This window comes from Panthera onca, chromosome B1 (genome assembly GCF_046562875.1).
Source record: "Panthera onca isolate mPanOnc1 chromosome B1, mPanOnc1 haplotype 2, whole genome shotgun sequence".
Classification (NCBI taxonomy): Eukaryota; Metazoa; Chordata; class Mammalia; order Carnivora; family Felidae; genus Panthera; species Panthera onca.
In genome coordinates, this window is record NC_138342.1 from 161618938 (window position 1) to 161633544 (window position 14607).

The window sequence follows — 14607 nt, forward strand, 5'->3', positions numbered from 1 at the left end:
TTCTTGCTTCTTGAGATAGGCTTGAATTGCAATTTACTTTCCTATTAGGACTACTTTTGCTGCATCCCAAACTGTTGTGTTTTCATTTGTATTTGCTTCCATGTATTTTTAATTTCTTCTTTAATTTCCTGGTTAACCCATTCATACTTCAGTAGGATGTTTTTTAACTTCCATGTTTGAGGGCTTTTTTTTTTCCCTTGTGGTTGACTTCAAGTTTCATAGCTTTATGGTCTGAAAATATGCATGGTATGATCTCGATCTTTTTGTACTTATTGAGAGCTGATTTGTGATCCAGTATGTGATCCCTTCTGGTGAATGTCCCATGTACATTTGAAAAGAACGCTTATTCTACTCTTTAGGATGAAATATTCTGAATGCATCTGTTAAGTTCATCTGGTCCACTGTGTTATTCAAAGCCATTGTTTCCTTGTTGATTTTCTGCTTAGGTGATCTGTCCATTGCTGTAAGTGGGGTGTGAAAATCCCTTAATATTATTGTATCATTATCAATGAGTTTCTTTGTGTTTTTTATTAATTTTTTTCTATATTTGGGTGCTCCAAATTAGAGACATAAAGTTTTTTTTGTTAGAAAACCATGTTTATTAACATAATCATGAAGCTTTTACATTTATTTATTTTATTTATTTATTATTTATTAAATGTTTATTTTGAGAGAGAGAGAGAGAATGCATGCACGCAAGTGGGGGAGGAGCAGAGATAAAGGGAGAGTGAGAATTCCAAGCAGGCTCCACATTGTCAGCCCAGAGCCCAACTCGGGACTTGATCTCATGAACTGTGAGATCATGACCTGAGCTGAAATCAAGAGTCAGTCACTGAAGTGACTGAGCTACTCAGGCATCTCAGAAGTTTTTAATCTTAGTCAAAGAAAGTTGAAGTCAAGACGGATATAATATAACTGCTATAACTCTTCTTATACACAGGGAATAATGACAGTCATAAAACCCAAAATAATATGAGACCACAGAGATTCACTGAGGCTATGTTTCTATTTCTGAAAGTGACAAATTCCATTGTTTTATATAATGGCTATGGTAAGCTTTTAAATGAAAGCCCCCACTCCCCATCACTTCCTTAACCTCTCCTTCCATATACAGATTTGGATAAGTGTAAATGGGATACTTTGCCTTATCCGGAAAACTTGTTCTGGAAGAAAGTAGAAGGAAGTTGAAATTTAATAAGGCTTGTGGGATTTTCCAAAGTTCAAAATATTATTGTGACTACTTGTGTGGTTCCCTACCCCCAAATACATGCCCTACCAGATACTAGAGTGCTTAAAATTTCACAATGGATTTATTACTTTGGGTTTTAAGATGACTTTGGGGCATTGAGAATCTCTCTGGGAGTGATAACACCCAGTATGACACATAGTGAATGTCCAATAGATGTTTGTTTGTTTTTTATTTTTAATCATTTTATTTATTTTTTAAATTTACATCCAAGTTAGTTAGCATATAGTGCAACAATGAATTCAGGAGTAAATTCCTTAATGCTCCTTACCCATTTAGCCCATCCCCCCCCCACAACCCCTTGAGTAACCCTCTGTTTGTTCTCCATTTTTAAGAGTCTCTTATGTTTTGTCCCCCTCCTTGTTTTTATATTATTTTTGCTTCCCTTCCCTTATGTTCATCTGTTTTGTCTGTTACAGTCCTCATATGAGTGAAGTCATATGATATTTGTCTTTCTCTGACTGACTAATTTTGTTTAGCATAATACCCTCTAGTTTCATCCACATAGTTGCAACTGGCAAGATTTCATTCTTTTTGATTACTAATACTCCATTGTATATATATACCACATCTTCTTTATCCATTCATCCACCAATGGACATTTGGGCTCTTTCTATACTTTGGCTATTATCAGTAGTGCTGCTATAAACATTGAGGTGCATGTGCCCTTTGGAAACATCATACCTGTATCCCTTGGATAAATACCTAGTAGTGCAATTGCTGGGTCGTAGGGTAGTTTTATTTTTAATTTTTTGAGGAACCTCCATACTGTTTTCCAGAGTGGCTGCACCAGTTTGCATCAGTGCAAAAGATCTTTCTCCGCATCCTCGCCAACATCTGTTGTATCCTGAGTTGTTCATTTTAGCCATTCTGACAGGTGTGAGGTGGTATCTCATTGTAGTTTTGATCTGTATTTCGCTGATGATGAGTGATGTTGAGCATTTTTTTCATGTGTCGGTTTGGCCATATGGATGTCTTTTTTTGAGAAGTGTCTATACCCATGTCTTTTGCCCATTTCTTCACTGGATTATTTGTTTTTTCGGTGTTGAGTTGGATAAGTTCTTTATACATTTTGGATACTAACCCTGTATCTGATATGTCATTTGCAAATATCTTCTTCCATTCTGTCGGTTGCCTTTCAGTTTTGCTGATTGTTTCCTTTGCTGTGCAGAAGCTTTTTATTTTGATGAGGTCCCAATAGTTCATTTTTGCTTTTGTTTCCTTTGCTTCCAGAGATGTGTTGAGTAAGAAGTTGCTGCAGCTGAGGTCAAAGAGGTTTTTGCCTGCTTTCTCCTCGAGGATTTTGATGGCTTCCTGTCTTGCATTGAGGTCTTTCATCCATTTTGAGTTTATTTTTGTGTATGGTGTAAGAAAGTGGTCCAGGTTCATTCATCTGCATGTCGCTGTCCAGTTTTCCCAGCACCACTTGCTGAAGAGACTGTCTTTATGCCATTGGATATTCTTTCCTGCCCTGTCAAAGATTTGTTGGCCATACGTATGTGAGTCCATTTCTGGGTTCTCTATTCTGTTCCATTGATCTGAGTGTCTGTTCTTGTGCCAGTACCATACTGTCTTGATGATTACAGCTTTGTAGTATAGCTTGGAGTCTGGGATTGTGATGCCTCCTTCTTTGGCTTTCTTTTTCAAGATCACTTTGGCTATTTGGGGTCTTTTTGGGTTCCATACAAATTTTAGGATTATTTGTTCTAGCTGTGAAGAATGCTGGTGTTACTTTGATAGGGATTGCATTCAATATGTAGATTGTTTTGGGTAGTATCGACATTTTAACAATATTTGTTCTTCCTATCCAGGAGCATGGAATCTTTTTCCATTTTTTTGTGTCTTCCTCAATTTCTTTCATAAGCTTTCTATAGTTTTCAGTGTATAGATTTTTCACCTCTTTGGTTAGATTTATTCCTAGGTATTTTATGGTTTTTGGTGCTACTGTAAATGGGATCAATTCCTTGATTTCTCTTTCTGTCACTTCAACCAATTTCTGTGCATTAACTTTATATCCTACAACTTTGCTGAATTCATGGATCAGTTCTAGCCATTTTTTTGAGGAATCTTTTGGGTTTTCCATGTAGAGTATCATGTCATCTGTGAAGAGTGAAAGTTTGACCTCCTCCTGGCTGATTTGGATGCCTTTTATTTCTTTGTGCTGTCTGATTGCTGAAGCTAAGACTTCCAATACTATGTTGAATAACAGTGGTGAGAGTAGACATCCCTGTCTTGTTCCTGACCTTAGGTGGAAAGCTCTCAGTTTTTCCCCATTGAGGGTGATATTAGTGTTGGGTCTTTCGTATATGGTTTTTATGATTTTGAAGTATGATCCTTCTATCCCTACTTTCCTGAGGGTTTTTATTTTTAATCCATTCTGATAACTTATATCTTTTGATTGGAGCCTTTAGTCCATTTATACTCTGAGTAATTATTGAAAGAGATGAATTTGGTGCCAATGTGTTACCTGTAGAATTGATATTTCTGGTAATGTCCTTTGGTCCTTTCTAGCCTTTGTTACTTTTGTTCTTTTTTTTTTTCTGACTCAAAGTTTCCCCCTTAAAATTTCTTTGTAAGGCTGGTTTAGTGGTCATGAAGTACTTTAGTTTTTGTTTGGGAAACTCTTTTCTACCTTCTATATTGAATGGCAGCCTTGCTGGATAGAGTATTTTTGGCTGCATATTGTTTACATTCAGCACATTGAATATATCTTACCACTCCTTTCTGGCTGCCAAGTTTCTGTGGAAAGATCTGCTGTGAACCTGATCCCAACCTGATGCCTTATAGTTTAGGGACTTTTAAGTTTTTTCAGGATTCTTTCCTTGTCTTTGTATTTTGTGAGTTTGACTATGATATGTTTTGGTGATGGCTGGCCTTTGTTGAATTTAATGGGAGTTCTTGGTGCTTCTTGGAACACAGATTTGAAGTCTGTGTTCTTCCCCACATTAGGGAAGTTTTCTGTGATAAATGGCTTACATAAACCTTCTGCCCCTTTTTTCTCTCTTTATCTTCTGGCACTCCTACTATACAAAGGTCATTATGTTTTAATAAGTAATTGAGTTCCCTAATTCTGCTTTTGTGTCCCTGATCTTTGTTTCCCTCTTCTTTCCAGCTTCATTATTTTCCATAATTTTATCTTCTATATCACTAATTCACTCCTCTGCCTTACCCATCCTCATTTTTATGGACTCCATTTGGGTTTGCATATTGGTAATAGCATTTTTAATTTCAGCCTGACTAGATTTTAGCTCTTTTAGCTCTGCAGAAAGGGATTATCTGATGTATTCTATGCTTTTGCAAAGCTGCCTAGTATCCTTATCATTGTTCTTTTAAATTCTAGTTCAGATATCTTACTTATAACTACATTTACTAAGACCCTGGCTATCATTTCTTCTTTTCTTTCTTTTGAGTTGAATTCCTCCATCTTGTCATTTTGGAGGAAGAAAAAACAACAACAACAACAACAACAACAACAACAATAGAATGAAATAAAAACAAAAATTGTGCAAAAATCAAATAAAGGAAGCTAGACCCTAGGTGTGTTTTGGTCTTCCTGTTAACACAAGCTTGATAGAAAACAAAGAAAAGAGCAAAAAATAAAAATTTTAAAAATAAAAAATAAAATAAAAAATTTTGCTCTTTCTGCATCCAAGACACAAAAGAAAAATAACAACAACAGTAAAAACCAACAACAACAATGAAAAATGAATAAACAAATTACAAACAAAAAATCCCAAATGAAGCTAGATCCAGTTTCCCCTAGAGCTAAAACCTTGCAGCAGTCTGTGGGTGGTAGATTAAGTTCGTGGAAGGGATTCACGCTTGTCTTCTGAGGGAGGAGCTTGCTGTTCTGATTCTCAATCCTACTTGCTCTAGTGGAGATGTGCCTCGAGGGCCCGGGGGTGTGTGGGCTCTTGGTGTAACAGCTCCATTCTCCATTTGGTCATGCTTTTTAGCTTCCTGGTGTCCGACAGTATTGGTGAGCTAAAGGTGAAAATGGCTTCACACTACTGTCAAGTCTCCAGAGTAGGAAATTCATGCCCTCACAGACACAGGATTGCATATCAGTCACTGCTCTTATATCCCCCACTTCTGTCAGCACCCTGCCTTCCCCTGTGTCCCAGCTGTCTGCCTACCAGGCAGCATCTCTTTCCAGAATTTTATATCAGGTATGGTTGTGTTTCAAAATACTTCAGAAGACCCTTGGGATTTGGACACAGTGATCTTCTGGGGGAGGGTGTCACCACACTGTGGCCAGCATGTCTCAGGAAATAGTCATGCCACTGCTCAGTGGCAGGGGCTCAGAGTTAATGGGAAGTCACAACACACAACTGGCACCAGGGTATGCTGCCTTCAGCCAGTGTCCGTGTTCCTTTACGGGTGAATGGGTGAAGGTGGCAGCTTGATGGTGCCAGCCCTGTCTTTTGCCCACAGAGAGGCTGTATCATCTCTACCAAGCATACTCCAAGCAGGGGAACTGCTTCTCCTTGAGCAACCCAGGTTATCCTCAGATGGCTCTGCACACTCCAGGGGCTCCACCCTGCTTCCTCCTGGGAACACCACCAGGGGCTGACCTCTGAAACTTCAGACTCTGTGCTCCACTGCTCGTAGAAAATACTGGTGGTATTGAAACTGTCCTTTTTCCTCTGTCAGTGGTTTTGGGGAACAGTTTTCTTATGCAGTCCCCTATGGATGTTTTCACTCTTTCTCTCTTGCTGCTTTCAGGGGGGAGTGCTTTCTTATGCAAATCTGATGCACTTCTCCTCCTACCTCCCATCTTTCTCCTCTCTGGGAAAACGGCTGTCTCCCCTCTGTGGCACTGGCACTGTGGCTATTCTCTCCCCCAGTTCACCTCTTTGCGCCATGTACCTGTTGTGTTCTCTCCCTCAAATTATACAGATTGTTCTGTTAGTCCTCAGATCAATTCCCTAGGTATTCAAAATACCTTGATGTCCATCTAGCTATGTTCAAGGGACAAGACAAACCCAGGATCCCCTTACTACACCATATTAACTGCCCCAAGCCATAGGCTCTCTTTAATATTTTTTCTTTTTTCTTCTTCTGACTGGATTATTTTATTTTATTTTATTTTTTTTAACTTTTTTTTTTAACGTTTATTTATTTTTGAGACAGAGAGAGACAGAGCATGAAGGGGGAAGGGGCAGAGAGAGAGGGAGACACAGAATCTGAAACAGGCTCCAGGCTCTGACCTGTCAGCACAGAGCCTGATGCGGGGCTCGAACTCAGGGACTGTGAGATCATGACCTGAGCGAAGTCGGACACTTAACCAACTGAGCCACCCAGGCACCCCTGACTGGATAATTTTAAATGATTGCCCTTGAGTTAACTGTTTCTTCTGCTTGATCAGCTGTGCCTTTAAAGCTTTTTAATAGAATTTTTCAGTTCAATCATTGTATTCTTCAGATCTAGAATTTCTTCTGTTTGGTTCTTTTTAAAAAAAATTTTCTCTTCTTTGTGAAACTTCTCATTTCATTCATGTATTGTTTTCCTGATTTTGTTTATGTCTATCTGTGCTCTCTTGTCTGAGCTTATGATGATTATTTTTAATTTTTTGTCAGACACTTTGTACATTTCCATTTCTTTCATTTGTCTTCCACAAGACCTCTGTTGTTGGCATCATGTTTCCTTGATTCTTGATGTTTCTTGAAGTCTTGAACTGCTGCCTTCACAATGGAAGTGTTTCACATCTCTTCTAGTGTTTACTAGCTGGCTTCGAGAGAGAAAGAAACCAGTCAGTAGTCAGACCAACTAGAGTTTTGGGGGTCTCTCAGACCTTTTTTATGGGTGTGCTTGTTCCACTCCTCTTCCCGGGTTGTTTCACACCTCCAGAGGGCCGGAGTTTAGGGTTGTACACCTTCTCTCAATCCCAGAAAGTCAGTATGGCTATGGAGAGCCCCTCAGAAAATTTCCATAAAACAGTGCCCTGAAGTGTTCAAGGTTGTGCAATTCAGCAAAGTCCAGCCAGGTGCTGATATCCATGTGTTGTCTGCAGGATTGTGCCCACTTGTTGGAGCCTCATGTGTGCCATCTGCTGGAGAGTTTGTTGTTCTGGCGACAGGTTGTGAGTGTGGAGTACTGGGGGTGTTAGTTGGCTTGTTGTGGGTGTCCTCAGATAATGCATCCTGTTGGCTCATGGGTGAGGTTCTTGCTGAAGTCTGTAAGACAGTTAATTAGATTTGTGGCTGGTTGTTGTAATCTATGTGCTAGTTGATGTGAACCCCCATCTCTTTTCCCTAGTCCTTGGTATCTCAAGACTATTTAAGTATGCCAATTCCCTAAGTGGTCTGAGTCGGGTGAGACAAAAGTAAATCTCTTGGACAGTGTTTTGCAGGGCTGGGGAAACCAGCTTCTCATCACTTTTATTTTCCTCTGTCAGAGAAATCACAAGCCAAGAGTCTCTCTTGGCATTGAGCGGTGCCACCTTGAGGAATGGATAATGTGGGTGAAATGAAACTGTTCCTACCATCTTCCAATGAATCTACTCTCAGATTTTTTGCTTCATGTGGGGACTAGAACCTTTCAGCCAGATTGTCATTCAAGGTAGTTGTTAAAACAGGCATTTCTGTGAGGATATGCAGCCAGGAATCTCCTATTCTAACATTTGCTGATGTTACTCTCCTCTTCTTTTCCATTATTTGATATAATTTAGTCATAATTATTCATATTAAGGGTAACTTTAAAAAAATTGACTAACCTATCAAACACAAGAAGTATAGAAGATTACTAAGTTTCCTGACATTGATGCATCAAAAGGGAATAACTTAAACCAGTTGTATCAACAGGGATATGTGAACAAGTGCTATTGAGACTGGAATAGTCGTTGGGCCTAATTATCAAAAGGGACATAGCCCAAGCTATGAATTTTCTGATACACATAATACTCTCTTTACTATGCAGTCAAGGCTGGTGTGGTGGTCAGAGGCAATAAATTAACCCACCCTTTCCTTATTAGTTGTGTAAAGGGTCATAGCCCTGACAATGAATGACACATTACATGTACAGACTGAAAGTCTTGGCAAAAAATAAAAATAAATTAAAAACAAAATAAAAAACCAAAAAAGATTTTAAGAGAAAGCACTTCAGAAACAAGGAGTCAGCCATTTTTAAGTTGTAGGGCCATTTTGGAATTAGGGAGCCAAGTAAAGAAAAATTAACACCTCTTAATAAAGGAGCAAGTAGGATGATAAAACATTTGAGGAACTGCACATTTATAAGTGTATTGAAAAAGAAGTTGGGTGAAAGAAGCCAATCTGAAAAAGTTACAGACTCTATGATTCCAAATATATGACATTCTGGAAAAGGTCAGACTACAAAAAGGACCATAAAAAGATCAGTGATTGCCAGGGACTGAAGGGGAGATGAATGGGCAGAGCATGAAGGATTTTTAGGGCAGTGAAAATACTTTGTAAGATACCATAACAATAGATACGTGTCATTATACATATGTTTAAGCCCATAAAATATATAACAACAAGAAAGAACTTTCATGTAAACTATGGACTTTGAGTGATTATGATGTGTCACATAAGTTCATCAATTGTAACAAATATACCACTCCAGTTGGAGATGTTGCTTAGAGGGGAGGCTTTGTATGTGCTGATCAAGGGTTATATGGGAAGTCTCTGTACTTACCCCTCATATTTTCTGTGGCCCTTAAACTGCTATAAAAGACAGTCATAACAATAGAGGAAATTAGAATAAATGTAATATTTCCATTTATACATATTTATAACAGGAAGCATATTTTAAAGAAAGTAATATTAATACTTTTTCATTATACTTATATGTATTTTCCTTTAGAAACAATTTTGATCATTGTTTTTTATTTGATTGTTAACTCTATAAGCTTGGGTGACACAAGTATTGTGTTTTGTCTTCCCACCCATCACTTGAAGAATTTGTGTCAGAATTGCTATATATTGCAAATACTTGCCAACATGGAAAAAAGTATACAGAAAACCTATTTTGGGGAGTGGTGAATGTTACAGAGGTTGAGCCTCTAGGACCTTTGAAAGCTAGAACAAATTTGACTTGGTCTGCATGGGATAGTGATGATAGCGATGAGAAACTGGGGCTTAGGTTGAGGAAAGGGTTTGCAGTGATGATATTTGGGTATTTGTTGGTGAAGACAGGTATACAGGAAATGAATCCTGAAGCTATTAGCTAAAGCATAAGTGCTAAAGAGATCAGAGATATGTAATTGAGGACATTATTTTTTTTTACAGTTGTTTACAATATGATATGTGAAATAAACATTTCCTGTGTGTCCTTAAATTACCTTTAAAAACATCTAGAAACTGTTTTCTAAATCTTTATCATGTATATTTATTGTTTTGTAAATGGTTGATTTCTGCTTTAAGGAACAGCATATGGAGAAACCATGTGAGCATAGCCATAATGGGTTGGAAGTAACTTTTTTGAAAGTAATTTTTATGTTAATTCCTTAGCCGTGCTTTTTGTCTTTCTTTTTTTTTTTTAAATAATTATGGTAGTCTACTTATCTTTGAGTTTCTCACTTCTCTCACGAGCATTATCCACTCCTTTATCCACAGTAAATTTAGTTTTTTAAATTTCTGTGCAATGCTTAAATAGTTAATAAGAAGACTTAATTTTCTCATTGCTCTTAGCAACTTAGGAAAAAGTAAATGAGTGAAAATTTAAAACTTGAAGGGAAGTAGAACTTGAGTATCATTGATGCATAATCTTTTCTTATGTTCCTTTTCCCTTCTAGCTAAAATCAATTGGTATACAGTGTAGGAAATCATATGATGAATGTGATTTCACTGAATATTGCAATGGAGTTTCCCCACACTGTATGCCTGACACTTATGCACGTAATGGAGAAAGTTGTGATTCAGGTGATTCCTTCTGTTACAAAGGACGATGTCGCATATTTACCAAACAGTGTAAAGAATTGATTGGAGGAGGTAATGACCATAACTTTCTCCTTAGTTCCTAAATTCTGATTATTACAAGCTTTGTTATTCAATTTTATAGAACAAAAGTAAATGTGATTTTTAATGAGTGACATCTTGCCTAGTATGTATTAGTGTTAAAGGAAATAAAATTTTCTTGATTCTGAAAAATGAAAAAACCCCCCAGAATTTATATGGAATTCTTGTTTGCAAAGGAAGAAACCTCAAGTGGAAATGCAACTTGTCAGAATATTATATAGAATTTGTGGTGGTGGGGTTTAGTTTAGGCTTAAATGAAACAAGGGTTTTTACTAGAACAAAGCAGAGCTCACCAAAGCCAGTAGGGAGATTCAAGACACCCTCTCGTTAGAGATTCTTACCACAGTGCAGTGCCTTACAAGCAGGGAGAAAACATCTAGCTCTCAGCTTCACCCAGCAGAGAAGGATTTGCTTAGATGTCCAACATGCATACATTTTCAAGGGGGATGCCCAAACATCTGGAATCTGTCCTGCCAGTTCTGGGAGCTCTGATGGGTCTGAACTGTCTAGATGTCCAGGGGCAACAGGGGTGGCAGCTTGAGCTATTAGACATCAATGGTACTCCTTCTGCTCACCACCAAGTGAGTAGATAAATAATCCTAGTTCCCAGCTTTCTATTTGGGAGGCAAAGACTTGATCCATTAGTCCAGATCCCCAAGTACCAAACAGAAATCATGACGCTTATAATACACTAACAACTGAAAAATGCGTTAGAGGTATTCAACAGCAGACTAGATCAAGCAAACAAAATGACCAATGAACTCAAGGAGAAGTCACTGGAAATGATTAAGTAAGAACAGTAAATAAGATAAAGGAATGAGAAACAGTGACTTAAAGGACTTATGGAGCACCATTAGTGGGACTATATGCATTATGAGAGTTCCAGAAAAAAGAACAGAGAAGAAAAGGATCAGAAAGCACATTTGGGGCACCTGGGTAGCTCAGTCTGTTGAACATCTGACTCTTGGTTTTGGCTCACATTTGGTTTGTGGGATCAAGCCCCACATTGGGTTCTGAACTGACAGTGTGGAGCCTGCTTGGTATTCTCTCTCCCCCACTCATGCTTGCTCTCTCTCTTTCCCTCTCTCTCTCTCACTCTTCCTAAAAATAAACAAATAAACTTTAAAAAAGAAAGAAAGAAAGCATATTCTAAGAAATAATGGTTAAAAAATTCCAAAGCTGGAAGAAGGAAATGAGATATCCAGATTGAGAAAGACCAAATAACCACCTCAAATAAGATAAACCCAAAGAAATCCATAAAATACATTATAATAAAATTGCCAAAATTCAAAGACAAAGAGAGAATTTTTTAAGTAGAAAAAAAAAGTAAGTTTTTACATCCAAAGGAACCCCCATAGGACTATGAGGAAAGTTTTCATCAGAAATCTTACAGTCCAGAAGGTAGTGGGAAGATATATTCAAAGCACTGAAAGAAAAAGCTGCCAACAAAGAATATTATATCAGGCAAAACTGACTTTCAAAAATTAAGGGGATATAAAATCTTTCCAGACAAACAAAAGCCAAATGAATTCGTGACCACTAGACCTGCCTTACACAAAATGCTAAAGGTAGTAATGCTAGCATTATGGTGGCATAAGACATCCCTCTTTTTGTGTTTCCCTTTTAACAAAAAATCCACATATATTTACTATATATCAGGTCTATTTTAGGAAGAACAGAAGATGGGAAAATTGTTCCCAAGCTCTAAGAAATTAAATTTTAGATGTAAACACCTAAAAGATGATGTTAAGAGTAAAATACTAATTAGTAATGGGCTTCTGAGTAAGAAAATAATGCAATGAAGCTTTAAAAATGTTTTAGCTGAATTATTTTAAATAATATATAAGACAATGTCTACATATAAAATGAAATGGGTTCTTTTGTCTTTCCACAAATTTTTTATTGTGTTAAAATACACGTAACATAAAGTATACCATATTGAGTCATTCATAACTTTTCATCTTGTAAAACTGAAACTCAGTACCTATTAAACAATAACTCCATTCTTTCTCCTTCAGTCCCTGGCAACCACCATTCTACTTTCTGTATCTTTGATTTTGACTATGCTAGGTACCATATCAGTAGAATCATATAGTATTTGTCTTTTTGTGACTGGCTGATTATTTCACTTAGCGTAATGTCCTCAAGATTCACCCATGTTGTAGAATATTGCAAAATTTCTATCCTTTTTAATGCTGAATAAAATTTCATTGTTTGTGTGTATATAGCACATTTTTATTTTTCCATGCATCCATTGATGAACACTTGGGTTGCTTTCAAATTTTTAGTTAATTTTTATTTTGTTTTTTGAGAGAGAGACAGAGTATGGGGCAGAGAGAGAGAGGGAGAAAGAGAGAATACCAGGTAGGCTCCATGTTGTCAGCACAGAGCCCGATGTGGGGCTTGAACCCACAAACTGCGAGATCATGACCTGAGCCAAAACCAAGAGTAAGACTTTGCCTCAGGTCATGATTTCACAGTTCGTGGGTTTGAGCCCCACGTTGGGCTCTGTGCTGACAGCTCGAAGCCTGGAGCCTGCTTCAGATTCTGTGCCTCCTTCTCTCTCTGTCCCTCCTCTCTCCCCCCCACCCCCGTCTCTCTCTCAAAAATAAATAAAGGGGGAACTAAGGATGTTATTTGAGTATTGAGTTTTTGTTACTCTACCTCCTTAAACTTAAATTTTGCACCATTCTAATCCTGGTCCTTGGGTAGAATTTGGAGGAATTGAGAAGTTTGAACTAGATTTAATCAAACAAAATCAAATCAAATCAGTAAATTGGGACAAAGCAAACAGATGCTAATTACTTATTGGGTGGGTTCAAGAGTTGGCCTTTTCAAAAGAGAATTGCTTATTATGGTAGATTCTGCTCACAAACCTATTTGTAGATTGTGTTTTGTAGCATCCTTTATGTGTATAGGTTGTGTCAGGAGAGAGAATGAAGTTTATTGAGCATGTTCTTCAACTATGAGAACTGTAAAGTTGCTAAGGAGAGCTCCTTTGCCAATTAATAGTGGTGACAACAAAAGATCTCAGTTTTTATTACATGTGACTAACATGATCAACACAACACACCTCTAAATAACCAAGTCAAAGTGATGGGGCAGCTATTATTACATTTGAATTTTTTGTGATTTAAAAATTAGACATAACTAAACATATGACAGGGGTGAAGTAGGTGCACATTGGCATCCTTCCTGATTTTAAAATTCAGTAATTATTTTTTTTAAGATTTTATATTTTATTTTGAGAGAGTGTCAGTGGGGGAGAGGGGCAGAAGGAGAGAGAGAGGATCTTAAGCAGTTTCTGTGCTCAGCATAGAGCCAGACGTGGGGCTCAATCCCATGACCCTGAGATCATGACCTGAACCAAAATCAAGAGTCAGAAACTCAGCTGACTGAGCCAAAAAAGACAATTCTTTTTTTTTAATTGAAGTATAGTTGACACATAATGTTACAGTAGTTTCAGGTGTACAGCGTAGTGATTCAACAACTCTATACATTATGCTGTGCTCACCATAAGTGTAGCTACCATCTGTCACCATACAACACTATTACAACACCATTGACTATATTCCCTGTGTTTTACTTTTTATCCCCATGACTTATTAATTCCATAACTGGAAGCCTGTATCTCCCATTACCCTTCACCCATTTGCCCATCTCCCATACTCCTTACTGGCAACCATTAATTTATTCTTTGTATTTATGGGTCTGTTTCTGTTTTTTGTTTTTGGTTTTTGTACATATTTTGTTTCTTAGATTTCACATATAAGTGAAATCATATCGTTTTTGTTTTTCTCTTTCTGACTTATTTTACTTAGCATAATATCCTTTGGTCCATAAATTTTGTCACAGATTTCAGTATCTCATTATTTTTATGGCTGAGTAGTGTTCCATTGTGTGTGTGTGTGTCTATATATATACATATGTATAGACACACACACACACATATATGTGTGTGTGTGTCTATATATATATATATATATATATATATATATATATATATATATAAAGAATATTACATCTTCTTTAACCATTCATCTATTGATGGATGCTTAGGTTGTTCCATATTTTGGTTACTGTAAATAATGTTGTAATAAACATAGGGATACATGTATCTTTTTGAATTATGGTTTTTTTTGTCTGTTTGTCTTTTTGGGTATATACACAAGAGTGGAATTAGTCATATGATATTTCTATTTTTAATTTTTCAAGGCAACTCCATACTATTTTCAATAGTGGATATACCAATTTACATTCCTACCAAAGGTGCACAAGAGTTCCTTTTTCTTTACATCCTTGTCTTTATTTTTATTTTTTTTACTTTTAAAATTTACATCCAAATTAGTTAGCATATAGTGCAACAATGATTTCAGGAGTAGATTC

The 14607-nt window shown here is 37.1% G+C and overlaps 1 protein-coding gene across 4 annotated transcripts in view; it reads left to right on the plus strand.

The window, feature by feature from the left end:
- Positions 1 to 14607, plus strand: part of LOC132691800 (disintegrin and metalloproteinase domain-containing protein 5-like) — a 134351-nt gene that overhangs the window by 81129 nt on the left and 38615 nt on the right. For all 4 annotated transcript variants that reach the window (XM_078445527.2, XM_078445528.2, XM_078445529.2 and 1 more), the window contains one exon: positions 9999 to 10194. In XM_078445527.2, coding sequence (XP_078301653.1) covers positions 9999 to 10194 — 196 coding nt within the window. The remainder of the gene's footprint in view (positions 1 to 9998; positions 10195 to 14607) is intronic.